This window comes from Pelmatolapia mariae, linkage group LG17, assembly GCF_036321145.2.
Source record: "Pelmatolapia mariae isolate MD_Pm_ZW linkage group LG17, Pm_UMD_F_2, whole genome shotgun sequence".
Lineage (NCBI taxonomy): Eukaryota > Metazoa > Chordata > Actinopteri > Cichliformes > Cichlidae > Pelmatolapia > Pelmatolapia mariae.
In genome coordinates, this window is record NC_086242.1 from 35,831,835 (window position 1) to 35,857,430 (window position 25,596).

Here is a 25,596-nt window from a genome sequence, read left to right on the forward strand (position 1 = left end):
TGATGAAGTCGTTAAAATAAAATGAAAAATAAACAAAAAATAAACAATTATCTATTATGGGCTTATTCTAACCAACTTCTTGGTTGGTTGGGGTTCAGTATCTCCTAGAATGCTGTTTGTTTAGTTAAGACTACCCCCAATTTTTTGTTAGGAATAAATGAGAAATAAATGTAGTCAGTCTTGTCGATGTATGGACTGCAGAAAACCAGATACATCTAAGCTCCCTTTTTAGGGCATATGTAGGACAAAAGAACATTAATCATATTTTTGATAATGGGAGGTTGTGGGTGGAGGCTGTGTGGCAGGTTGTGGGCCACGACCATCTCCCAGGCATCCACCAGATGGACATTCAATCCTTTAAACATGGCCCTGAGCACCTTGTCCCGCTGCAGCGAGTACCAGTCGCTGTTAGTAAGTGTCTCATAGAGAGTCAGAGCTTTCGGGTTTGCAGTTCGAATGACAACCAGTGTGCTTGGAGCCCTGGACAGCAACCTCACCACTGCCCTGCGGATTCCCTGTAGCCGCCGGATGTAGACCTCAACAGGGAAAGTACTGAGGTGTGACCAGATGCCAAGAACTACAATGGTGTTCCTGCCTCCAACCACGTTGTCTAACTCGTTGGCAATATAGCGCAGTTCACTGGTTGGGACATTACTAAATCGAATAGGAGGGCCATGGCAGCGGTATGTCACCAAGATGTTGTTTGCATAGTCCAGGGTCATAAACGGTCCAACTTGCTTCGAATTTTGCAGGATGAATTCCTTAAGATCTAAGATATCGAAGAAAAAGTTTCAGAGTGAAGAAAATCTAATTGGAGCTACAAAAGGTTTCTTGGGCATCTACCTGGTAGTGCTGTGTTAAGGTATTCAAACCACTGTCTGATGGTGGAGTCTCCATACAGGTGAACCACCTTGCCTTTGAGGCACTGAGTGATGGCTGAGGAAGTGTTGAACTGAGAAACTGTAGTGCCACCTAGTGCTCGCCACACACCCTGGTAGTAATAACCAGAGGGCCCAGACTCCACGCTGCTGCTACTCGACTGTGACTGACCTGAGAAGAAGGTTATAAAAAAGTAAGTTTTTAACTTGAAAGAATGAAGTAAAATCACTCAAAATCTCTCAAACTATCAGAGTCAAGTTCTAAATATAGTGAATATGAATATGGCTCAGGTACACTCAGTTACATTTACTTGAGTACATTTTTTGAAAAAAAGAAGAAGAAACTTTTAGGAGTAGCTTTACTACACAGTACTTGTTACTTTTACTTGAGTAATATTATTCTGAAGTATTGCTACTCTTACTGACTACTCTACTCAGTGTGAGTAACTTCAGTTAATGAATAATAAACACATCTTGACCAAAATGTATGAGACACAGACACAAACCTACAGGTTATGTCAAAGTGAGACTTCTTGTCACAACTGCGGTGGCAGACGTGTTGAGGTTGTGAGAGAGGACCCAAACGCTGGCACTAGGTTGGACGCGAGTGAGCTTTATTAATAAAGTTGGTGATACAAACAGAAACGTAGAGCGCATGAACAGAACTTAAGGATTACCTATACTGGAAAAACTAACAAAACAGACTGGAGAAACAGAGGGTGACAATTCAGGGAGACGACTCAGGGAAGAAATACAGACAAATCAGTGACAAGCAGGAGAAAACACAGGGCTTATATACTCACAGGGGCAATCAGGGAATCGGAGACAGGAGGGGAACACAGCTGGGAGAAATCAGAGCTGACGAGAAAGGGGAAACGTAAACTGAACACACTGACATAAGACACGGACCTTCACAATAAAACAGGAAATACACAGAGACGCAGACCGGAGGGGAAAGAAAACACTGAGGAGCACGAGGGAAAGCACAAACATGATGGGCTGGGGAAACATGGAATAAAACACAAGAAGAAGGAAAACCCAATAAACAAAACTGAACAACTTAGGACCGGTAGAAGAACTCCAAGAATAACAAATGAACTTAACATGTGTTAAGAGATTTTATTTAATCAACTGCTTAATGTTTTGTCAATGATGTTCACATATTTTATACTACATGTATCTTGTCACTTACACATGCACGTGAGCCCTTGCTGACTTCTAAGAAAAATACATAAGCCTACTCTGCCGTTGGAAACAGGAACCAACTGGCTTCTGTTCCCCTTAAGATAGGCTTGACCAGTTCCTGTTGTGACAGTTGAACGTATATGTTTTATGCTTATCACCTTGTAAGGAGTTGTATGTTCTTCTTACATGTGTTTGTGACGCAAACATGCTTGAGTATAAATAAAGGCTGACAACTGCTGCAGGGTGTGAGTATCCGATCACTCACCCGTGCACGTAGCGCTGCGAACTAACTCTGACTGTCTTTGTATTCTTTCAATGTGTTTTCATAATGTCTTACCACTGACATTTAATTGGTCCTTCGAGCCGGATTGTTGATTGATATTATTATATCATCTAACTATTCACAGACGGAGCCACCGGATCCTGACGTCGTGAGTACCTGCACTGAAACCACCGCTTCCAGCGAAGCGAGGAAAAGCCCAGAGTCGTAGATTCGCCTACTGGCCAGTGTCGTATACAGGTCCACGACGCCAGGACCCGGTGACGCCGGAAAAAAGAACACAGCGCAACATTGAAGGTGAATATAAAGCAGCCAGAAACACTTTGCGTTGAATAATCGATTTTTAGCTTGACACTGCTCAGAATAGACGTGTCCTGTGTGGGCAAAAGGTCTCAATAAAAAACGTCCTGTGTGGACCGGGCCCTGTGTGGACCCGCACGTAAACGCTCGCCTGTGTAAGACGGGATAATTCGCCCTGTGTGGGCCCATTCCGCAACAAAAGAGAGGTTGGTAGCTCGTGGTTTCATTTCACTCCGGGAGTGAAAGGTAACGAGAGTGTCAAATAAAAATAGGATTTTTCTAAGCGCGCTGTATGTTTGTTGAGGAGTAAGTGCTTCATTGAATAGGAACTCTAGGCTCCTGCACTACTCCTAATGTTTTCCTGTGAGTACTGAATGGTGAGGAAGAGAAAAGGTTGCGCATCAACGCATAAAATTAAGTCCGCCCTGAATTTAGTTCAGGGTAGAAGGCTGACTTAATAAACCTCCTCTGACTCTAGTGCCAGAACGTCTCACAGTGTGTGTGCTGGCAGTATTAATAAATCAATAAAATAGTATTAATAAATAAAAAATATAAATATTGTATCGACTAAATAAAATTAAAATGGGTAACGAAGCTTCAAAACTCACTGCTGACGAGCAGTGGTTAGAGAAAGAATGTCCAGGCGCCGGACAAATTAGTGCATGTAGATGGAGAAATCCAAAAGAAAACTAAATGTCCTACATGGGAGGGAAAATGTAGCCCCTCCGCATTGACTAAATTAAAAGAAACCCCCCAAGCAGAAATAAATAAAAAATAATCCTAAAAGGAAAACAAAACGTATTTAAGAATTGCAATATTTTAAAATTTGTAAAGAGGAATGTAGTGGAATAAACAAAAGGTTAAATTAAATTAGAGCTTATCTAATGTATTCCAACTAATAATAGGAAGGATAACAACCTGTATACTGGTATTAACAATGAAATATAGTTGGCATGACGAACGTGCCTAGAATGAATAGAATGCATAAATCCAGATAATTCACACGAAAGTATATCAAATGAAAAAGAAAAATCCATAAGGTATATTGAGGCTGTGTCATTGTTCAGCTAAGGAAAGTGTGTCTCCGGCTTGGGTGGGGGTGAAACTGCAGATCACCCCCAGCCCTTGATGGATACATAATAAAATATATATGAAATATTATAATAGACTATTGTATATTTGTAGTATAGTAGTATATTGTAATATACTATTGATGTTATATAGAAATAAGAGAAAATAATTATTAATAATAATATTAATAATGACATAATATTAATGAGATGAAGCATCCTATTCAGTTATGATGTGAGGTGGATAATTGTTAAAAGTAGTCTGATTCAAGCTTGAGGTTTGCTCAAACTCAGTACAACGAGATATGAGATAAAGAAAATAAAGAAAATACCAAATCTAATCAGGTGCATAGAGACACTTGACCTGCTTGTAAACCTGTCATCTTAGATGAGTTTTTGTTAAGATGAAGAGCAAACCTATACTAACAACTAATAAGCCAAACCCTGTATACAACAGCTAAAGCTACAGGTTTGAGAAGTTGAATTAAATATGTGGACACTACCAAGCTAATGAGCAAAGTTACACACTTTTTATATTGTATTAATTTTTTGTTTTTCAGAGCAGAAGCTGCATGATATTAAAAGCTCACACATGCAGCAGTCTGTGAGCTCAGTTTTTTCCTCACACTTCTGCTTTGTTTCTGACAGCAGTTCTTTTTCTTTTGTTTGTTTGTTTTGTTGGTTTGAAAAACAAATTTGTGATCATGCCTCTGGATCACAATGACACATAATGATTAAGCATATGATTTGCTAATGCCTAGTTTTAGAGCTGGGAGCTATGAGCTGTAAGCAAGGCAAAGTTTTTCCCAACTTAGAAGTTTGACATATGTAACATGTGTGAGATACATGAATTCTTTTAAAACAAAATAGAAATTGTCTAAAATGCCTTAAGTAATATGTAGTGCTGTATCTACAAAGGGAAAAAAGAAGAAGCATTCAGTAACTTGGAAATAGCCTTTCTATTTACATGTAGATGGAAGTGCAGGTTACATGAAAGCTGTTTTAACACAGGCATTTGGAGAAAAACAACGTATGCTTGCATTTTACTTCTGTAAATTAGACTCTGTTGCGTCAGGCCTGCCCACATGTGTGCGAACCGGTGTAGCCGCAGCAGAGGCAGTAAAAAGTCAGCTGACAATGTTTTAGGACACACTTTAATCATCAAAGTGCCCCATGCAGTGACTTCAATTTTAAATCTAAGCCAATTTGTCTTACCTGACACATGTGAGACAACTCTCAAATGTTGGAAACTTATTGTCGCTATATGGAAAGTTCAACAAAGAGTTTGGTTAGTCTAGAGAAACGGGAAATATGTGTGCCTGTGGTATGTCTGTGACAGGAAATCGTGTGTGTAACAGGAACTACATGCCCATAAAAGGAGCTGACTGTGTCAAGGACGCAGACAGGCAGAGAGACACACAGACAGTCAGTATGTTTTTTCCGCAGTACATCATTTTGCAAGAATTTGGCAGAATAGAGGTATGATTACTTCTACTGGCAATCCAGTGCAACACGGAAATCTTTTAAAGGCACTGTTGGAAGTGATAACATTGCCAAAACAGTTAGCACTATGCAAATGTGCTGCACATCAAAAAGATGACTCTTACATCACTAAAGGAAATAACTTTGCAGATAAAGCAGCAAAAGAGGCTGCACAGCAAAAAACAAATGTTCTCACATTGACCTCGTGCTCCCTGATACCGATAGAAGTCCTCAAAGACGAACAAAAGGCGGCCCCACAAAATGAAAAATCCTCGTGGTTAAAAGATGGCGCAATTTTGAAAGAGGATATCATGACATGTAATGGGAAACCTATTCTACCTAAATCCCTACATAAAACAGCAGCATTAGTGACACATGGGCATTGCCATTTGTCAACAGCAGGGATGGTAGATAGATATTCTTTCTAAACAATTCAATTCTACTCAAAAAATTTTGAAAACTCAGCCAAAGCATATATAAGAACATGCATGATATGCCAAAAACATAATGCACAGGGAAATTTAAGGCCAAAGAGAGGCCATTTCCCAACGCCGCCACATCCTTTCCCACACCACCTCACCCATTTCATACCATTCACATGGATTTTATTGAGCTAAATGAAAGCCAAGGTTCAAAAGATGCTCTAGTGATCATAGACGTATTCTCAAAGTGGCCAGAAATCTACCCAGTGAAGAAAAATGATGCAATCTCAGTGGCAAAATGTTTGTGTAATCATTTTATCCCTACATATGGAATACCAAATCTAATAAGATCTGACAATGGCACACACTTTGTTACTGAAGTAATCAGCAAGGTCTCTGAAGCACTAGGATTCAGCATCAAACACCACTGTGTTTACCACCCACAAAGTGCCGGACTAGTGGAAAGAACTAACGGCACGATAAAACAGAGACTGAGGAAATGCATGGAAGTAACAGGGAGACCATGGCCTGAATGGCAGGCTTACAAAAATTGACGCCATTTGAAATAATTCATGGAAGACCTTTTCCCACTACTATTACTGAGTGAACCAGTAAACAAATCAGCTAGAGAGACTACTCTAGTAGAGTGGATGGCAAAGTTGCTAGAAAATACAGAAACTGTGTTGAACAACAAACTGCTGTGTGACTCTTCTCCAGTATTTTCCAGGTTGAAGGCAGGTGATTGGATCCTGATACAAGTGCTCCAGAAGAAAAATTGGAGTTCCCCGAGGTGGGAAGGACCCTACCAAGTCCTCCTGGATCCACCAAAGCCACACGAAGAAGGTCGAACTACTCCAGGATTCATCGACGTCAGACTAAAGTGAGCAACAGCCTAGATTCCAGTCCTCCCTAACCTCTGGTGTTCGCTCGGTGGGGAGTAGGGTGATCAGTGGCAACACTTGGGATCCCACTCCTCTGGCTGAGGTCTACTCACCAGGGGCCCTGGGAGTGACAAGGGGTCAAGAAGAAACTCACTCACAAAACAAAAGAATATTTAAAGACAATAAAAGTGCTACAATGACACCTGTCATCACAGTACTATGTACACTCTTGTGGTTGGTGGCCATCAAGAGCCAGGTGAATGGATTCAACCCCTGTAACAAAACGGCCGCAACACAGGTCAAAACCACAGCAGACCTGTACCTGTGCTACAACCAAACTAGCTTCTCGTCAATAGTATGGATTCCCCTGAACTCATTCCATATCGGAGGATACTTAGGGAGCCAGTGGCCTGGATATGACTGGTACCTGTCAAGCTCAGATGCCACCAACCCAGGCTGGGACACAGTCTTCACCTATACTGGAAACGACTGGACACCAACGCCAACACAAGGATCTGCTAGAAATTTGTCTAAACAGCTGAATCTGACTAAGACAAACACACATCTGGTGTCATCAATTCTAGTGTCCATGGCTGTATTTGCAGCAATACTCACTCTATGTGGATGTTGTTGTATTCCCTGCATTAGAGCATTAATCAACAGACTCATAGCCACTGCCATCACACCACATGTTACGTTTCACCAAGAGACGATGATGTTGCTTACACATCAGGACCGAAACACAGACTTTGAAGAAGAAGACAATTTTAATTATTGTCAACAAAGTGAAAACAAACCTAAATGTTGATCATATTAATTTTGCTAAATGATACTCTGGTTGAAAAAGTATACACAAGTGACTGGAAGTTGAAGTAGGTAGAAAATATTTGAACAACAGCAGGGAATGTTAAGAGATTTTATTTAATCAACTGCTTAATGTTTTGTCAATGATGTTCACATATTTTATACTACATGTATCTTGTCACTTACACATGCACGTGAGCCCTTGCTGACTTCTAAGAAAAATACATAAGCCTACTCTGCCGTTGGAAACAGGAACCAACTGGCTTCTGTTCCCCTTAAGATAGGCTTGACCAGTTCCTGTTGTGACAGTTGAACGTATATGTTTTATGCTTATCACCTTGTAAGGAGTTGTATGTTCTTCTTACATGTGTTTGTGACGCAAACATGCTTGAGTATAAATAAAGGCTGACAACTGCTGCAGGGTGTGAGTATCCGATCACTCACCCGTGCACGTAGCGCTGCGAACTAACTCTGACTGTCTTTGTATTCTTTCAATGTGTTTTCATAATGTCTTACCACTGACAACATGATACAGAAACACAAGGAAACAAAGAACGCTAGGTCAAAATGACCTAGGACCAAGACTCTTCTTGTTTGTACATAAGGTTTGTTTCTGCTGAGACTGTTGTGTCAGATCAGATGTTATGATCAGTTACTCAGTCCGCAAGTAGCCTTTTTTACTAAATACTTTTTTTACTCTTATTTGAGTAATTTGTTGGACAACTACGTTTTACTTATGCTTCTGTAATGTTGAGGTAGTGCTACTATTACTTGAGTAGAATTTTTGACTACTCTACACACCTCTGGCTATAAAGATTAAATTTGACTGTGTCAGCTCCTAAACAGACAAAAAACAAACTAAAAACCAGCAACAAAGAACTTAAACATAAAAAAATCACAAAGAAAGAACAATACAGTATCCACATCTGAACCAAAGAGTAAAACAGTGAAATGTGGATTATTAAACATTAGGTCTCTCTCCTACAAGTCTCTGTTAGTACATGACTTAATAATTGATCAACAACTCGATTTACTCTGCCTTACAGAAACCTGGTTGCAGCAGGATGATTATGTTAGTTTAAATGAATCAACACCCCCGAGTCATTCTAACGACCAGAAACCTCGAAGCACAGGCCGAGGGGGCGGTGTGGCAGCAATTTTTCACACCAGTCTATTAATTAACGAAAGACCCAGACAGACTTTTAATTCATTTGAAAGCCTGATGCTTAGCCTTGTCCACCCCAGCTGTAAAACTCAGAAACCAGTCTTACTCGTTATCATCTATCGTCCACCTGGGCCTTACACAGAGTTTCTCTCTGATTTCTCAGACTTTTTATCTGATTTAGTGCTCAGCTCAGATAAAATAATTATTGTGGGTGATTTAACATCCATGTAGATGCTAAAAATGACAGCCTCAACATTGCACTTAATCTGTTATTAGACTCAATTGGCTTCTCTCAAAATGTAAAAGAACCCACCCACCACTTTAATCACACTCTGGATCTTGTTTTAACATATGGCATAGAAACTGAACATTTAACAGTGTTTCCTGAAAACCCTCTCCTGTCTGATCATTTCCTGCTAACATTTACATTTACAATAATTGATTACACAGCAGTGGAGAGTAGACTTTATCAAAGTAGATGTCTTTCTGAAAGTGCTGTAACTAAGTTTAAGAATATAATCCACCCACTGTTATTATCTTCAATGCCCTGTACCAACATAGAGCAGAGCAGCTATCTGAACGCTACTCCAACAGAGGTCGATTATCCTGTTAATAATTTTACCTCCTCACTACGTACGACTCTGGATACTGTAGCTCCTGTGAAAACTAAGGCCTCAAATCCGAAGTACCTGACTCCGTGGTATAATTCTCAAACACGTAGCCTAAAGCAGATAACTCGTAAGCTGGAGAGGAAATGGCGTGTCACAAATTTAGAAGATCATCATTTAGCCTGGAGAAATAGTTTGCTGCTTTATAAGAAAGCCCTCCGCAAAGCCAGAACATCTTACTATTCGTCACTGATTGAAGAAAATAAGAACAACCCCAGGTTTCTCTTCAGCACTGTAGCCAGGCTGACAAAAAGTCAGAGCTCTACTGAGCCAACAATCCCTTTAACGTTAACTAGTAATGACTTCATGAACTTCTTCACAAATAGAATTTTTATCATTAGAGAAAAAATTACCAATAATCATCCCACAGATGTAATATTATCTTCAGCTACTTTTAGTACCATCGATGTTAAGTTAGACTCTTTTTCTCCAATTGATATTTCTGAGTTAACTTCAATAATTACTTCCTCCAAACCATCAACCTGTCTTTTAGACCCCATTCCTACAAAACTACTCAAAGAAGTCCTGCCATTAATTAATCCTTCAATCTTAAATATGATCAACCTATCTTTAATAATTGGCTATGTACCACAGGCCTTCAAGCTGGCTGTAGTTAAACCTTTAATTAAAAAGCAATCTCTAGACCCAGCTGTCTTAGCTAATTATAGGCCAATCTCCAACCTTCCTTTCATATCAAAAATCCTTGAAAGAGTAGTCGTCAAACAGCTAACAGATCATCTGCAGAGGAATGGCTTATTTGAAAAGTTTCAGTCAGGTCTCAGAGCTCATCACAGCACAGAAACAGCTTTAGAGAAGGTTACAAATGATCTTCTTATGGCCTCTGACAGTGGATTCGTCTCTGTGCTTGTCCTGCTAGACCTTAATGCAGCGGTCGATACTGTTGACCATAATATTCTATTAGTGCGATTAGAGCACGCTGTGGGTATTACAGGTACTGCGCTGCAGTGGTTTGTATCATATCTGTCTAATAGACTCCAATTTGTGCATGTAAATGGAGAGTCCTCTTCACACACTAAGTTCAGCTATGGTGTTCCACAGGGTTCAGTGCTAGGACCAATTCTGTTTACGTTATACATGCTTCCCTTAGGCAGTATCATTAGAAGACATAGCATACATTTTCACTGCTGTGCAGATGACACCCAGCTCTATGTGTCCATCAAGCCAGATAACACACACCAATTAGTTAAACTGCAGGAATGTCAAGACCTGGATGGCCGCTAACTTTCTGCTTCTTAATTCAGATAAAACTGAGGTTATTTTACTCGGCCCTGAAAATCTTAGAAATATGGTATCTAACCAGATTCTTACTCTGGATGGCATTACCTTGGCCTCCAGTAACACTGTGAGGAACCTTGGAGTCATTTTTTGATCAAGACATGTCCTTCAATGCACATATTAAACAAATATGTAAGACTGCTTTCTTCCATTTGCGCATCATCTCTAAAAGTAGAAATATCCTGTCTCAGAGTGACGCTGAAAAACTAATTCATGCATTTATTACTTCCAGGCTGGACTACTGTAATTCATTATTATCAGGAAGCCCTAAAAACTCCCTGAAAAAGCCTTCAGTTAATCCGAAATGCTGCAGCAAGAGTCCTGACAGGGACTAGAAAGAGAGAGCATATTTCTCCTGTATTGGCTTCCCTTCATTGACTCCCTGTTAAATCCAGAATTGAATTCAAAATCCTGCTCCTCACATACAAGGTCTTAAATAATCAGGCCCCATCTTATCCTAATGACCTTGTAGTACCATATCACCCAATTACAGCACTTCGCTCTTACACTGCAGGCTTACTTGTTGTTCCTAGAGTATTTAAAAGTAGAATGGGAGGGACAGCCTTCAGTTTTCAATCCCCTCTTCTATGGAACCAGCTTCCAGTTTGGATTCAGGAGACAGACACTATCTCTACTTTCAAGATTAGGCTTAAAACTCTCCTTTTTGGTAAAGAATATAATTAGGGCTGGACCAGGTGAACCTGAATCCTCCCTTAGTTATGATGCAAAGACGTTTGCTGCCGGGGGATTCCCATGATGCATTGAGTTTTTCCTTTCCAGTCACCTTTCTCACTCAACATGTGTTAATAGACCTCTCTGCATTGAATCATATCTGTTATTAATCTCTGTCTCTCTTCCAAAGCATGTCTTTATCCTGTTTTCCTTCTCTCACCCCAACCGGTCGCAGCAGATGGCCGCCCCTCCCTGAGCCTGGTTCTGCTGGAGGTTTCTTCCTGTTAAAAGGGAGTTTTTCCTTCCCACTGTTGCCAAAGTGCTTGCTCATAGGGGTTCACATGATCATTGGGTTTTTCTCTGTATCCATTATTGTACGATCTACTGTACAATATAAAGCACCTTGAGGCGAGTGTTGTTGTGATTTGTCGCTATACAAATAAAATTTTGCACATCTCCACTCAGGTTAAATTAGGAGGAGACAGAGTTATACTCGGTCATATTGTTTACATCCTTAATAAGTATTACATTATAGGACATGTACCTGATATTGAATATTTTTGGACATTTGACTGAAATTGTAGCGTATGACTTCTCTCAGCCTTTTGACACTTGATGGATTTGGGTACTGCAGTTACTTTTTTTTGGCCACAAGGGGGCTCTGTTTGCTACATATTTGTCCATTTTGGCCAATATTGAAATATTATGCCTTTCTATTACTTTGGATATATAGATATTCGTACTTTCTTACAGTTTGAACTTCACTATTAGATTTCATTTACCTAAAATATTTATTTAATTATTAAATGACTGTGTAACTGACTTTTGGTATATGACAATGATGATTCATTTTTGTTATATCGGTCATCTAATAATTATTATTGAACCTTCATTTCTGTTTTATTTAGGACCACACATATACACACACACACACACATCCTCTCACTATATATAGTATTTCCATGCTACTTGTTCACTCAATTAAGATTCATTGAAATATATCTGGACCTATCTCTGTGCTCCACTCTCTGACTGTGTTTTAAAGAGCGATCTGTCTGTGTGACCTGTCTAGTGTGCACCCTACGTCACAAACCTCTTATTACAAATATGAATGTAGGGTAGTAGGTGAGTGCAAGTGTGGCTACACCAGGAGAAAGAACAGAGGGCACTGACCTTTATCATAAGGGGATGATATTTGCTATAATATGTTATGGAGGTGAGCAATAAAGTGAAACAAAATACAAAACTCCAAAACAGCCCTGTGGTTCACAGTCTTATGATTTAATCATCTCCACCAGTCAACCAGTCATGCCACTGATAGCAAAGAACACCTTGTGCATATCTCTGTGAGATAAGAGAATAACCTCTTACATTCTGTTTTATTTATTTATGGATATTGGTGACTTGGCCTTTACCTTTGTTTTTTGGCAACACAGTAATGTTGGCAGGTCCTGAAGCCAGAATGGAGACCTTCATGTTGACACCACTAAGGCAAAGCACACAAAAAATTTCCCAATAAAATAACAGAAATCGATACTTTTAGAGATAAGGATATTATCATATATGACTGTTGGTTTTATGACCTTGCACCTTCAATTCAGGAACAACACACCTTGATAGATATTATCAGACACGGTGCGACTAGCATGAATTAGACATGATGTTAATGTTTGCTCTTTTGGATATAGTTCAGAACTGACTTATATCCAAATTTATAGTGCCTGAAATTTCACACCAAGGAGATGTAGACAGGAAAAAACATACCTTTGAAAGAGCTTTCTCTCCATGGCCGAGATGTTTTGATTAAATCCTCCCTTGGAGTGGCTGATCCTTGCATCACAACTCAGCTTCTTTGGCTTGTAACAAAACCACAGATCACCTGTATGAAGGTCGGTGTAGTTACACATAGGCTGCTGGGTCGGTCTCAAACATACATTACAGGTGGTAATTTCAGTGGCTGAGCCGGAGCGGAATTGGCTTTTGAAGTAAATCCTGTCGGGCTGTTCTCTGGTCAGCCTGCGTAGCACTGTGACTGCTTCACTGGGGTGAACCAGTGTCACCTGGTAGAAAGGATTAGCAGAATTTTTCAGCCTGGTCTCACTAAAATGCATATAATAATCTCAATGGTCTTTTAAAGCAGAATTCATTATTTGTTGATGGTAAACTTGTAAAATGGCAGCAAGTGAAAACAATAAAAATGAAAAGTCAATCAAGAACACCGTTGTCATGTTTTGTTGAAGACTTCCACCCAGGAGATCAGACTTTGTACCTTAAATCGGGTCCTTATATTTATTTTAATTTTTTTTAACAATTACTTCTTCTTTTGGTCACTGTTTGATTAGTTTTAGGCAACAAAATTACCTTGTCAAACTTCGACAAATTGACATTTATTTGGGAAAAACATAGTCAACATTAACAATGATATATGTGTCATTTTGAGCCAAAAATAGTCATAAGAGCATATATAAACTGCTTGTAGCACTTTCTATTATAGCTTGGTAATAAAGTGGGAATAGTAGGGTAAAAAAGCAAAAACAAGAATGTAATAATGTAATTATTATGTAATTTATGTAATTCCTAAGTTATTACACCTCAGTAATAACCAGTTAAAGTCCAAGTAATATAATGGTAATAACAGTGATTACAGTTGAGTAATATTACGCTGGAATTTATGTAACTGAATAATAAGGACCCCAAAAACTTTGGGTAATAATGTGGAAACAAAGGCAAAACCATTTAGTAATAGTAGCGTAATACCTTGGTAACAATATGATAACCTGCTAGCAATAAGAAAGTAATGTCTGTTTGAGATTGAACTTTTACCTTTTTATACAGTTTCAATTGCAACAACCTCCTCTTACGGTAATATTGGATTATGTTTTAGCCCATTGGGGGTGGCAGAGCAGGTCAGCCACTAACCAGAAGGTCGGTGGTTCGATCCCAGGCTGGTCCAGTCTGCATGCCACATATCCTTGGGCAAGGTTACCCCATGTTGCTCTCCGATGCATCCATCGAAGTGTGTATGTGTATGAATGTTAGATAGTAAGCACTTAACGGTTTAGAAAAAGTGCTTGTGTGATTGGGTGAATGAATTAGTTGTATAAAGCACTTTGAGTGCTCAGATAGAGTAGAAAAGCGCTATATAAGAACCAGTCCATTTACCACATTTTGATAGTATCACTATATTATAAGGTTTGAATTGATCCTACCTTAGGTTTCCAGCATTTTGTTTTGCTTAAAAGCAATAATGTCAATATTATTTAAAGAAGGTTCTGCATCATCCGGGCAAGCACAGAGAGGCTCAAGAGGAGCTTCTACTCTCAGGCCATCCGTGTGTTAACAAAATCCCACAAAAACTGAAAACAACTGCAATCTAATTCAATTCAATTCAATTTTATTTATATAGCGCCAAATCACAACAACAGTCGCCTCAAGGCGCTTTATATTGTACAGTAGATCGTACAATAATGGATACAGAGAAAAACCCAATGATCATATGAACCCCTATGAGCAAGCACTTTGGCAACAGTGGGAAGGAAAAACTCCCTTTTAACAGGAAGAAACCTCCAGCAGAACCAGGCTCAGGGAGGGGCGGCCATCTGCTGCGACCGGTTGGGGTGAGAGAAAGAAGACAGGATGAAAGACATGCTGTGGAAGAAAGACAGAGATTAATAACAGATATGATTCAATGCAGAGAGGTCTATTAACACATGTTGAGTGAGAAAGGTGACTGGAAAGGAAAAACTCAATGCATCATGGGAATCCCCCGGCAGCCTACGTCTATTGCAGCATAACTAAGGGAGGACTCAGGGTCACCTGGTCCAGCCCTAACTATATGCTTTAGCAAAAAGGAAAGTTTTAAGCCTAATCTTAAAAGTAGAGATAGTGTCTGTCTCCCAAATTCAAACTGGAAGCTGGTTCCACAGAAGAGGGGCCTGAAAACTGAAGGCTCTCCCTCCTATTCTACTTTTAAATACTCTAGGAACAACAAGTAAGCCTGCAGTGTGAAAGCGAAGTGCTCTAATAGGCTGATATAATACTACAAGGTCATTAAGATAAGATGGGGCCTGATTATTTAAGACCTTGTATGTGAGGAGCAGAATTTTGAATTCAATTCTGGATTTAACAGGGAGCCAATGAAGGGAAGCCAATACAGAAGAAATATGCTCTCTCTTTCTAGTCCCTGTCAGTACTCTTGCTGCTAGCATTTTGGGTTAACTGAAGGCTTTTTCAGGGAGTTTTTAGGACATCCTGATAATAATGAATTACAGTAGTCCAGCCTGGAAGTAATAAATGCATGAACTAGTTTTTCAATCTAGACCAGAAGTTCTCAAACTTTTCACAATGAGTATCAACTCATTCATAAAATCTATGGCTTTTGAAGTACCACCCTTATGACTGATATTAAAGTACAGGATGTGATGAGTGATAATAATAACTGTACTATATTAAAACATTCACAGCAGGTTGGATAGCCAATCTTTAAGTGATGACGTGATGTACCCTTGCTTCCGGGTCCAAACTACTCTGCGTTTATTAAGGCTGTTGTGTTTTTAACATGTTTTAATGCTTTGTATCTTTGTATCTCGGTTTTTATCATCACTATTCATTTTACAGCTCAGTTTTTAAAACTTTACAATGTTAACTACAGCCCAGCCCATGGAGCAGTATATTAATGACTAACCTAATATTGCAGTTGTTCTCCTCATTGAAGTTTGGTCCATTGCATGCAATTGCATTTGTCACTAACCATCGGGAGCCCTCATGTTAACTTTTATCGAGTGGAAAAAGTTAGCGTTCATCCTCCAGCTTCACTGTGTTTACATTATGCTAACCACTGTGTACTGCTGTGTAGCTAGCCACCATGCAGCACATCATTATATACCAGCTAGCCCAACTTCAGTAACCCTACAAACGCCACTGCTGTTTAGTTTTCTGTTGGAAGTGATAGCAGAGTTGTACATCTTAACTTTTGCTGTGGCGGTGAAGCTGCTGGATTTTTGGCTTCAAGACCCTCCTTTGTGATTCATGCACGTCGAAGCTCAGTTTGCTCTTCGTGGCGTTTTAGCTGACGACACAAAATACCATCATGTGGTGGCCTTGCTGGATCCGCTGTCGACCCGCCGTGTGATGACCCTCCTCCGGGATCCCCCCACCCGAGGGAAATACACCGCTCTCAAGGCGCTGCTGCTGCGGCGCTACTCCCTCTCGGATGCAAAGCAGGAAAAGAAACTCCTCTTTCTCTCGCTACAAATGAATGACAGTGGATTTCTCTTTACTCTCGTCTTCCTCCAACAGATGCCGGTGCGAGGTGGCCTCGCCAACTCCACGCTGCTGGCCGTGAAGGATTACCGCTCGCTCGCAGAAAAAGCGGATCGCATTCTCATGGCTACCAGGAGCTTCGGCATCCAGGTGATAGTTCCCGACTCACCGACGTCAGCGGTTGCTGGGATCGCGGCACCGTGGCACCACAGAAAAGGGCTGTGTTTTTGGATCTGACAACTGCCATTGATGCTGTTGACCACAGCATCTTGATCTTGCATTTGGAGCATTGCGGGATCAAAGGAAATTCATTACAGTAGTCCAGGTCATACCTGTCTGACAGGACTTTCTCTGTGAAGTTTGCAGATTTTATGTCTTCCTCAGTTCCCCTTACTTGTGGTGTTCCTCAGGGATCTATATTGAGGCCAATTTTATTCTCTATTTATATGCTGCCTCCAGTGTATTTGAAATACAAAAAATGAAAAAATGAGTAACTGTTTTCTGTTACAGTTAAAAGGGTGGTATTCAAAATACAGTTACTTTGCTGAAATAAATGGATTACACGGCGATCTTTTCCTGTTTCATATATTTGGCTATGCTCTCTCTATTTTTGGTATTCCACACTGGAGGAAACCTAAACAAAACACGCATTAAGAGGCTCTAATGCCTGTGTGTCAGTCTCACGGCCCATGTCACCTCTATTTGTGGCCTGCAAAATGACGTGAAGAAATATTTTTTAAAAATCATTCACAAAAATTATTTAATAAGAAGGCAATAGGCAGAGTGTTACAGGCGTGGCCCTAAATAATGTCAGAGGGCCCGGTGGCGCCAGTGTCCGGCAGCCTCGCCTCTGTCAGTGCGCCCCAGGGTGGCTGTGGCTACAATGTAGCTTGCCATCACCAGTGTGTGAATGGGTGGATGACTGGATGTGTAAAGCGCTTTGGGGTCCTTAGGGACTAGTAAAGCGCTATACAAATACAGGCCATTTACCATTTTTACCATTTAATGTAGCCTCATGGGCAGTGTAGTCCATGCTGCAGGGAGAATGGACTGCCATACCCATTATGTGTCTGTGAGCGCAAGGGAGGGAGAAAAAGTACAGTCATACAATAAGAGTTGTCACCCACCAGAAATGGGAGATGGAAGCATGTAAATATAATAATAACCACTGCAGCCAAAAGAGTCCCTGACGAGCCCAGTTGTAAGTAAGCCATTGACTCGACTGTACACTGTGTTGGAGCAGCCTTTCAACGCCTCTCTCTGTCTCTCACTAGCAAAGTTGACGCAGACAACAAAGTAAAGCTAGTTTTCGGCTACGAGCCCGACATCGAATCCGACGTATTAGCCAGAGGTCCCTTTTCGGTTTTACACCTTTGTTTTATATACGCGCGGAATAGTTTTCTATACGAGATCGCTACAAAAAGTGCAGCCTTACCTAATGTCAACCTACTGTTGCTCATTTTATATTAAGATTTAAAAATCTAATTGGTATTGGTATGGCGAATAGCCTGTCATAAAAGTAATAAATCACACAGCAATAGTACATTCATGTAGTTGTAAAAAAGCATGATAATATATTAAGTAATCCAAAGTATTCAGAATACGTTACACTCATTGAGTAACGTAACGTAATACTTTACAAAATACATTTTGGGGCACGTATTCTGTAATCTGTAGTGGAATACATTTTAATAGTAACCTTCCCAACACTGGTTGCCTCTAGGTCAAAGTTTTAGAAAATATAACATTTGTTTCCATTCATACGCCCATGACACTCAGATCTACCTTCAGCTGAAGAGATGCTGTTCTGCTCCACTTGAACCCTTACTTCAGTGTGTTGTTGAAGTTAAATCCTGGATGGCCTCTAACTTCCTTAACTTTAATGAGAACAAAACTGAAGTGATAATGTCTGGACCAAGTGGCAATCACAGCACTCATTTTAACCTGCGCAGTCTTGAGTCTTTTATTAAGTCGCACGCTAAAATTTCGGGGTTAGATTTGACAGTAATTTCACCCTTGAAAACAGATTAGCTCAGTTGTACACTGGCGTTTTTTCAAACTGAGGCTTTTATCTAAGGTGAATTCATTTTTATCTTTTAAAAACTTTGAACGGGCAATCCATGATTTTTTATTACTTTCCAGCTGGACTCTTGTAACTCCTTATATGTTGGAGTTGGTCGGACCTGCATTGCAAGACTGCAGTTGGTCCAGAATGCCGCAGCTCATCTTCTGACACTAACTAAAAGACGTGAACATATTTCACAAGTGCTTGCCTCTCTTCACTGGCTCCCTGTTCACTTTAGAATTGATTTTAAATTTGTATTGTTGACTTACAAAACCTTGGCTCCTGGATATTTGTCTGAAAATGATGATAAAATGATCTTTTGCTTATAGCCATACCAAGGTCCAGGCTGGTTCACAGAGGCGATCGAGCATTTGGGGTCTTAGCACCTAAACTGTGGAATAATCTACCCCTACACATCAGACAGGCTCCTACTGTCAATCTTTTCAAATCTCATCTAAAAACACATTTGTATTTTTATGATCCACTGGCTTTCTGTACAGTATGAGAGTTATTTCATATTTGGTACTAATATTATAAGTCATAAGTTATTTCAGAGGTTCCCAAAGTGGGGGGTCGTGTCCCCCTATGAATTTTAAAAAAAAAAAGAACGCTTGGACACGCTAACATAATTGACAGGTTTTTGATGGGGCTCCCACACAAACGCAAAGCTGAAGCTGAAGTACCGTCAAATATGCTTCCAAACCAACTTCCTTCCAAGCCAAATACTAGAAAATATGATGAAGCATATCTTGCCTTTGGCTTCACCTGCACAATTGCCAAGGTAGGTCTCCCCTGCAGAATTAGCTTCCCCTGCGTCGGGAGCACGCGCTGGCCTGTCCAAATCACGGACAAACAGTATCCCACAATCTTGATTTTTAGTTCACAAACACTTCTTACTTCTTGACTAACTACTGCAGACATTTTGAAGATGTTAGCTCTTTATACAGTAATGTTACAGTGGGATACAAATATTCAGGCTGATCCTGCCACAATTTGTCCCCCCTGTCCAAATCACGGATAAACAGTATCCCACAGTTGTTTATGTTTTTGAACCCATTTTGCACAGAGAGGCATTTTTTGAAAAATGTATTGATAGCAATGTTGAATATTATCATACAGGAAAAAACAACTACACGTAAAATAATTACACCATGACGCCTCTGCCTTTCTAAATGGACGGACAGTAACTGCGTGTGTATATGTAAGTGTGTAAAAACTGCAGATAGTAAGATTAGGAGTAACAGTATTTTGTCTCAAGCTGCCATTGTAGAAATTCATATCATGTAAACAATAACGTGGCGCACAGCGTGACGTGAAAAAAGGCACATACCTTTGACGTTGCGTGACGAACTACGTATTCCTCGTCCACACATAAATGTAGCGGATCCTCAGAATCCGGCGAAGACATCGCTTCTGAAAGACGTCGAGCTTGGTGTTGATACAGGTCGACACCTTCCAAGTCTCGCTGGCATAAGTGGCGGTTGGGATCACGATCGAATTAAGCAAGCGGAGTTTGATCTTGAGGGAGATGGTCGGGGAGGACCAGATCATGTTCATCCTCCGAAATACCGCAGCTTCCTTTCCAATGCAGCATTTGACATCCACCTCCGCATCGCCGTCATGGGAAATCACGCTACCGAGGTAGGTGAATTTCTCCACTTCTTCTAGCTGCTGTGTCCCGATGTAGATCCCTCGTCGTGGGTCCTTGGAGCTGACACACATGATCTTCGACTTTTCAGAGCTGATCCTCAGGCCAATCTTGCCAGCTTCTCTTCTTAGATCGGTCGTTTCTTGCTGTAGCTTCAGCTCGTCTTCCTCAAGTAAGACGATATTGTCAGCGAAATCGAGGTCGCCAAGACGGTCTTGATCAGACCAATGGATGCCAACTCCTGTATGGGCACCGTGTGCTCATCACATGACGTAGTCATTTGGTTTGCATTGGTCCTGCATCGTAAACTCGTTTACAATGCGGTATAGGGTCTTGGAATCATTCCGATCCGCTGCTTCCTGAGTTTCGGCACCTTTTCATGCTAGCCGTTCTTTCTTGTCTTTCCGACAGCTTTTCTTCACTAGCCGATCTAATTCTGCGTAGCGTCGGGTTCCTTCCTCTCTGGCTTGTTCGGTTTTGGCCTGCTCTATTGCAGTTCACTTTTATTTGTTTAATTGCTTACTAAATGTTTGAGGTGTGAAATAAACAGCAATGGAGTTTGAAAACAAAATATGGGTATGTGTGGTTGGAGGATGTGTTTGGGAGGGGGGGGTACGAAAGTTTGGGAACCACCGCGTTATTTGGTACTAGTTATTTTGTAATTCTGTACAAAATAACTTTGTACAGAAAGTGTTGCAAAGTGTTGCAACAACAGCAACACTTTGATTGCTGTTGTTGCTGTTGTAATGAATTTTGCTATACAAAACAAACAAACAAAAAAAAAATACCCCTGGACAAGGTATCAGGTTAGGGTTAGGGAGGTGGAACAGTAGGACATGGTTCTAGCTCATAGAACCGGTGGCTCTGGAAAGGGAGGTCTGGGCTTCTCTACTTGGACTGCTGACCTTGCAATCTGAACCAGGATAAGCAGCAGAAAATGGTCATTTCATGTATTTCTGCCAAACGCCTTGAGCCTCAAGTCTCAGCGATATGGCTACTGTTATTCAAGTAGAGTAAAATAAAGAGGCTCATGATCCAGGTACAAATTCATCACTTTCTGAATAGTTAAATACCAGCCTGAGTTAATACTGACGCATAATTTTGGGGCCCTTGACTTTTTGCAGAATTTAAAGTTGACTGGAAAATAGATTAACAACACCTAAAACCACATTTAAAAATGATAAATTTTAGCCATGGCCATGGCCATGGCTAAAATTTAGGGCCAATTAAGGGCTCTGTTGGCTCTTAGGTGACGGTTTCCTCGTGGCTGCGTGCAGCGGGGCTAGGGGAGGGTCTGTGCTGACGGACGTGGGTTACTGACCTGGTAGCCTGGCTGCCCCTGGGTGGGTCCGGGACGGGCGTGAGGTTCTGGGGGCGCTCCGTCTCTGGGCTGGGGCCCTGGCCGGGCCTCGGGGGCTCGGGTCCTGGTTGGTGTGTTGCTGGGGTTGTGGGCGGGTGGGTATATGGGGGCCCAGTCCTGGCGCAGGGCGCCGCCAGTGCATCGAGCCACCTGGGGGACTCTTCAACTGGTGGGGGAGGTTGTCACATCTTGCAGGAGCTTTCCTCTCCTCAGGAATTCTCTCTGCAGGAGGGGGAGATATAGGAGAGGTGGAGGAAGATCTCAGCCTGGGCGTCTATTGTCTTGTGTAGTCTGGAAGATGAGTGGATGATGGGGTGGGTGCAGTTTTCTCTGTAGTGGGGTCGGGTGGGCTGTCCCGGGCTCTGTGGGGCCGGGCGGCGCTGCTGCACTGGGCCCTGGTCCGGATGGGCCTGGGCCCCCTTTCCTTGGCGGGTTGCAGAGCATGGGGGTGCCTACTGGGGTCAGCGGGGGAGCTGGCCCCAGGGAGGGGTCACTTGCCCCTCCCTTCCTTCCCTCCCCATCTCCAGCTGCCTCCCTCTTCCCGCTCCACCACAATCACCCACACATGCAGGGCCTTGGGGTAGGGGTGTGTCACCAGGGTGCAGAGGAGGCATCCCCCCCTCTGTCCCCTTGTGGCTGCCTCTGCCTCAATTTTATCTCACAACTTAGACATTCACATTACTCACACTCTCATAACACATACATATAGGATCTTGGGGGTGGGCTCACAACACGGACTCCAAATTACCATCAGGGTGTACACCTCACCCCTGGCGTCGTTGCCCACCTCTCAATTTTAAATACACGTAGACATTGAGGGCTATCAGGAGGGGCTATGCGCTTACCTGCTGCTCTCTGGCAGGTAGCTCCATGCCCTCCTGGGTTTTAATTGCACCTTAGAACACATATACATCAACACTACATATGAGCGGGTAGAGGGAGGTTTGGAGTCTTCTCACACCCCCGGTCTCTGCGGCCTGCTGGAGCGGGGGGGCTAGGAGGAGGAGTTGGCCGTCCGACTGGGGTCTGGGGTGTGGGGCCTCCCTGCTGCTGCGGAGTCGGGGCAGTCTGCTTCTCCCCACTGCAGGGAAAAGGGTAACACCACCTGGGTCTGGGTGCAGTTTCCCCCTCCAGGGGCAAGGGTACCTAGACCCGGTTCTTAGAGTACGCTTGGGGAGTGTGATTGTGTGTACAGCGTCTCTTTATGTCTGTCTCCACGTTGGTTGAGTGTGGAGTAATTGCCTATGAGAGCATGAGGGTGGGAATGGATGTTTGTATTTGAGTGTGCCTGTATGTCTGTGTCTATATGTCAGGTTGGGTATCAGACGCCACCTCTCTGGGGACATCTCAGGCCCTCCAAGGTTTGGAGGCCTATCTCCCCCCACCACTTCCCCTGCCGGTGGCAGATGCCCTCAGACATCGATGCGTTGGTGGTTCTTTGTGTCCGGGGGTGGGCGTCCGGGTACACACCGGCTCACTCCTTGGTGGCTGCTTATCGGGGCCTGGAACCTGGGGCTCGCTCGGGCCACTTCGGGGGTGGGGTGCCCTCGGCCTCTCGGCCTGGGGCTCGGTCACTCAGGCACAGCTGGCTGCCGGCGGAGCTCACGGGCACGTCACTGCAACCCCCCCTGGCTTCTGCTCCGCGGCTGCTGAGTGATCCCTCATCTGGGACTCTCCTCAGCTCTTTCTGGGACAGTGGCGCGGCTGCCCCTCTGTTGGTCTTCCTTGGTCTCTTGTGTTCTGGGGGCCTCTGGATGTCTGGAGTTTTGATCTCCTCCATACCTGCTTCATGCCCTGGAGGATGGGACTGTGGCCCCCCACACCCTCTAGCAGATCATTACATTAAGGAACCTTTTAAATACAAGCGCGCTCATGCTCACAGGTGTACACACAGGTGATCACACACACAAACTACACCCTTTTTGGCTCCTACCTCAAAGCACACTGTGCGCTGTCGATCTTACGTGCTGCACAATAATGTTTAATATTAAGTATGTAGTGTTATATTCCCATATATCATTGTGATGTTGTTTATTCTATTACTCTCGTTTTCTTCTGCTTGTTTTCTTTTTTCTTTCTCAACAGGTGATCCAGGTGATCGATATATGTATTTTTTGTCTGCTTATTTTGTTGGTTTTTGTTTTTTGCCCTTTATCCCCGTCCCTCTTCTCCGCTGTTTTTTTTGTTTGTTTGTTTTGTTTTTTCCCCCCTCTTTCTTTCTCCCTTTTCTTTTCCCCTGTCCCGTATCTAGCAAGTAAAAAAATAAAATAAAATAAAATAAAATAAAATAAACAATAAAAGGTAAATCAAATGGACCATAACGGCAAGGCTGGGATGGTCCATTTGGTAAAGTAAATCCGTTGGGCATCTTTCTTCGCCTTTAGACAATAATTCTGATGGCAAAAGAACCAAACGGGACAGGTTTAAAAAAAAAAAAAAAAAAAGATAAATTTTAACATCACCTCAACCTGCGCACTTCCTTCCCAGAGTAAAGAGAATACAGCAGAGTAGGAGCCATTGAGATGATCCTTCACTTGCCCTGCCACACCTGCACCAAGAACTGGGTTGTGCAGCCGGGCAAGTAAGACATCTCCACCACACTTCTTTGGATTTCTCTGGGAATCATACATTTTGACCATAATCTCCAGTTTATCCCCAACATGCCACTGTCCTCCTCCTCTCCCTGAGACAATGGTAAAGATGCTGTGGGCTGGATCACTGGTTTTGTTCTGGGAAAAAGGAGATGGTAAAGGTGGAGTTTCAGGCCATGCAATGGACTTTAGAATGTATTTTTCTTCAAGAGCATCCTTGGGTGACAATGGTAGGAAGGTGCAGAAGCCATGATCCGTGTAAGAAACGGGGGAAACACTTGGGGCAATGATCTTGGAGTTCAGTTTAATCTGAAAGAAAGAGACATGCTGACAAAGATGCATCAAACAAATGAAGTGCCAAAGAAGCTTTTGGTAAACAAAATTATGAATTGCTAAATGATATATAAAATAATAATAAAAAATGTATTGACAAAAAGGTTCAGCAGTAGCATTGTTATCTGCAGTGTAATTTTATAAAAAAATTATTCATTCTAACAAGTAACGAAACTTAAAGCCCAAAGTCATCTTTCAAGCACTGGGTGCCTAGATGGTGTACAGCAAATGATGCAGGCTTCATAGATAACTGGCATATTTTCTGGGAAAGACGTGAACTTGTTAGGAGAGCCCTTTATTGAGGTAGTGAAGACTGTAATGACTGCCTCCATCCTACTGTGGATGGCACAGATCAAAAGACAAGGAAGACCAGTTGCAGTCTTACACACCTATCTGTGTCTTAGCTGGTCGTTACTGCTGAAGATCGCTCTTCACGGCTCCTAGCTGCGGCTCTTCACTAGCTCTTTTTGTTTAAGTTTTTCAAGTAGTGGCTATAATCAGTTTGGGTCCTACCTTTGCCAATTTACATAAAAGTATGAGTCTTGTTTTACAGACAGGTACATTAGTATTTACAGTAAGAGCTTGAGTCTTTTTTTTTTTTTTTTAAATTTCCACACAGATATCACTACACAACAAAAATGACTGTTTTTTCAGAACAGCGTTCATATATTTTTATTGTTTCAGTTTTTTGAAATATGAAGATATTTTACGCAGCTTCAATAAATATACTAATCAGTGGATGTTGGGAGCTTAGACAGGACGCTCTTACTGATATCTCATGGAATGACCTTACAGGATTTTCAGCTGCTAACAGCTTCAATCAAAAGCAAGATGTAAGAATATAAAGTGCGATGCTGCTTTGCACAGTGATATACTCTGAATGTCAAAATTCACTTTCTGCTTTGTGCAATGCTCCTAGTTCTAAACCCAAAATGTCATTTAGATTTTTTAAAATATATATATATAGGTTTATATATAGGTTGTGATTTTTGTCATCACAAAAAGTCTATGAAATAAAGTTACAGCAGCATAGACTCTGTGTCAAAATTATATGCAGATTTCCATGTAATCAGTGGCAATGGAAGAAAGACATGAATATTTGTTTGGCTCTGTTAGCCAAAACAGAAGAAATGTGAATACAATGCCATGTTTCTGCCAAACTTTATAAGTAACATTACAGTCAAACTATTCAAAACTAGTTGCTTACCTCTAGGGTGTCCATGTTGTCTTTCAT

General features: G+C 41.7%; 1 protein-coding gene across 1 annotated transcript; it reads right to left on the reverse strand.

Annotated features, from left to right (window-relative positions):
* Positions 1-215: 215 nt before the first annotated feature.
* On the reverse strand, positions 216-25,596 carry LOC134646716 (NXPE family member 3-like). The gene is made up of 6 exons (XM_063500572.1): positions 25,570-25,596; positions 23,901-24,338; positions 12,868-13,163; positions 12,519-12,589; positions 844-1,050; positions 216-769 (listed from the first exon to the last, which is right to left on the reverse strand). Exons 1-6 carry the CDS (start codon positions 25,594-25,596, stop codon positions 216-218), a joined length of 1,593 nt encoding a protein of 530 aa, XP_063356642.1.

What these genes read in the sequence shown, in the direction of transcription:
- LOC134646716 (XM_063500572.1), bottom strand. Translation starts at nt 25,596, where the DNA reads ATGAAAGACAACATGGACACCCTAGAG. An exon ending in TGTGTTGCCAAAAAACAAAG is followed by an intron (nt 1,051 to 12,518) that starts GTAAAGGCCAAG and finishes CCTTCTTCTCAG; the next exon opens with GTCAGTCACAGTCGAGTAGC. An exon ending in CCTTAACACAGCACTACCAG is followed by an intron (nt 770 to 843) that starts GTAGATGCCCAA and finishes TCGATATCTTAG; the next exon opens with ATCTTAAGGAATTCATCCTG.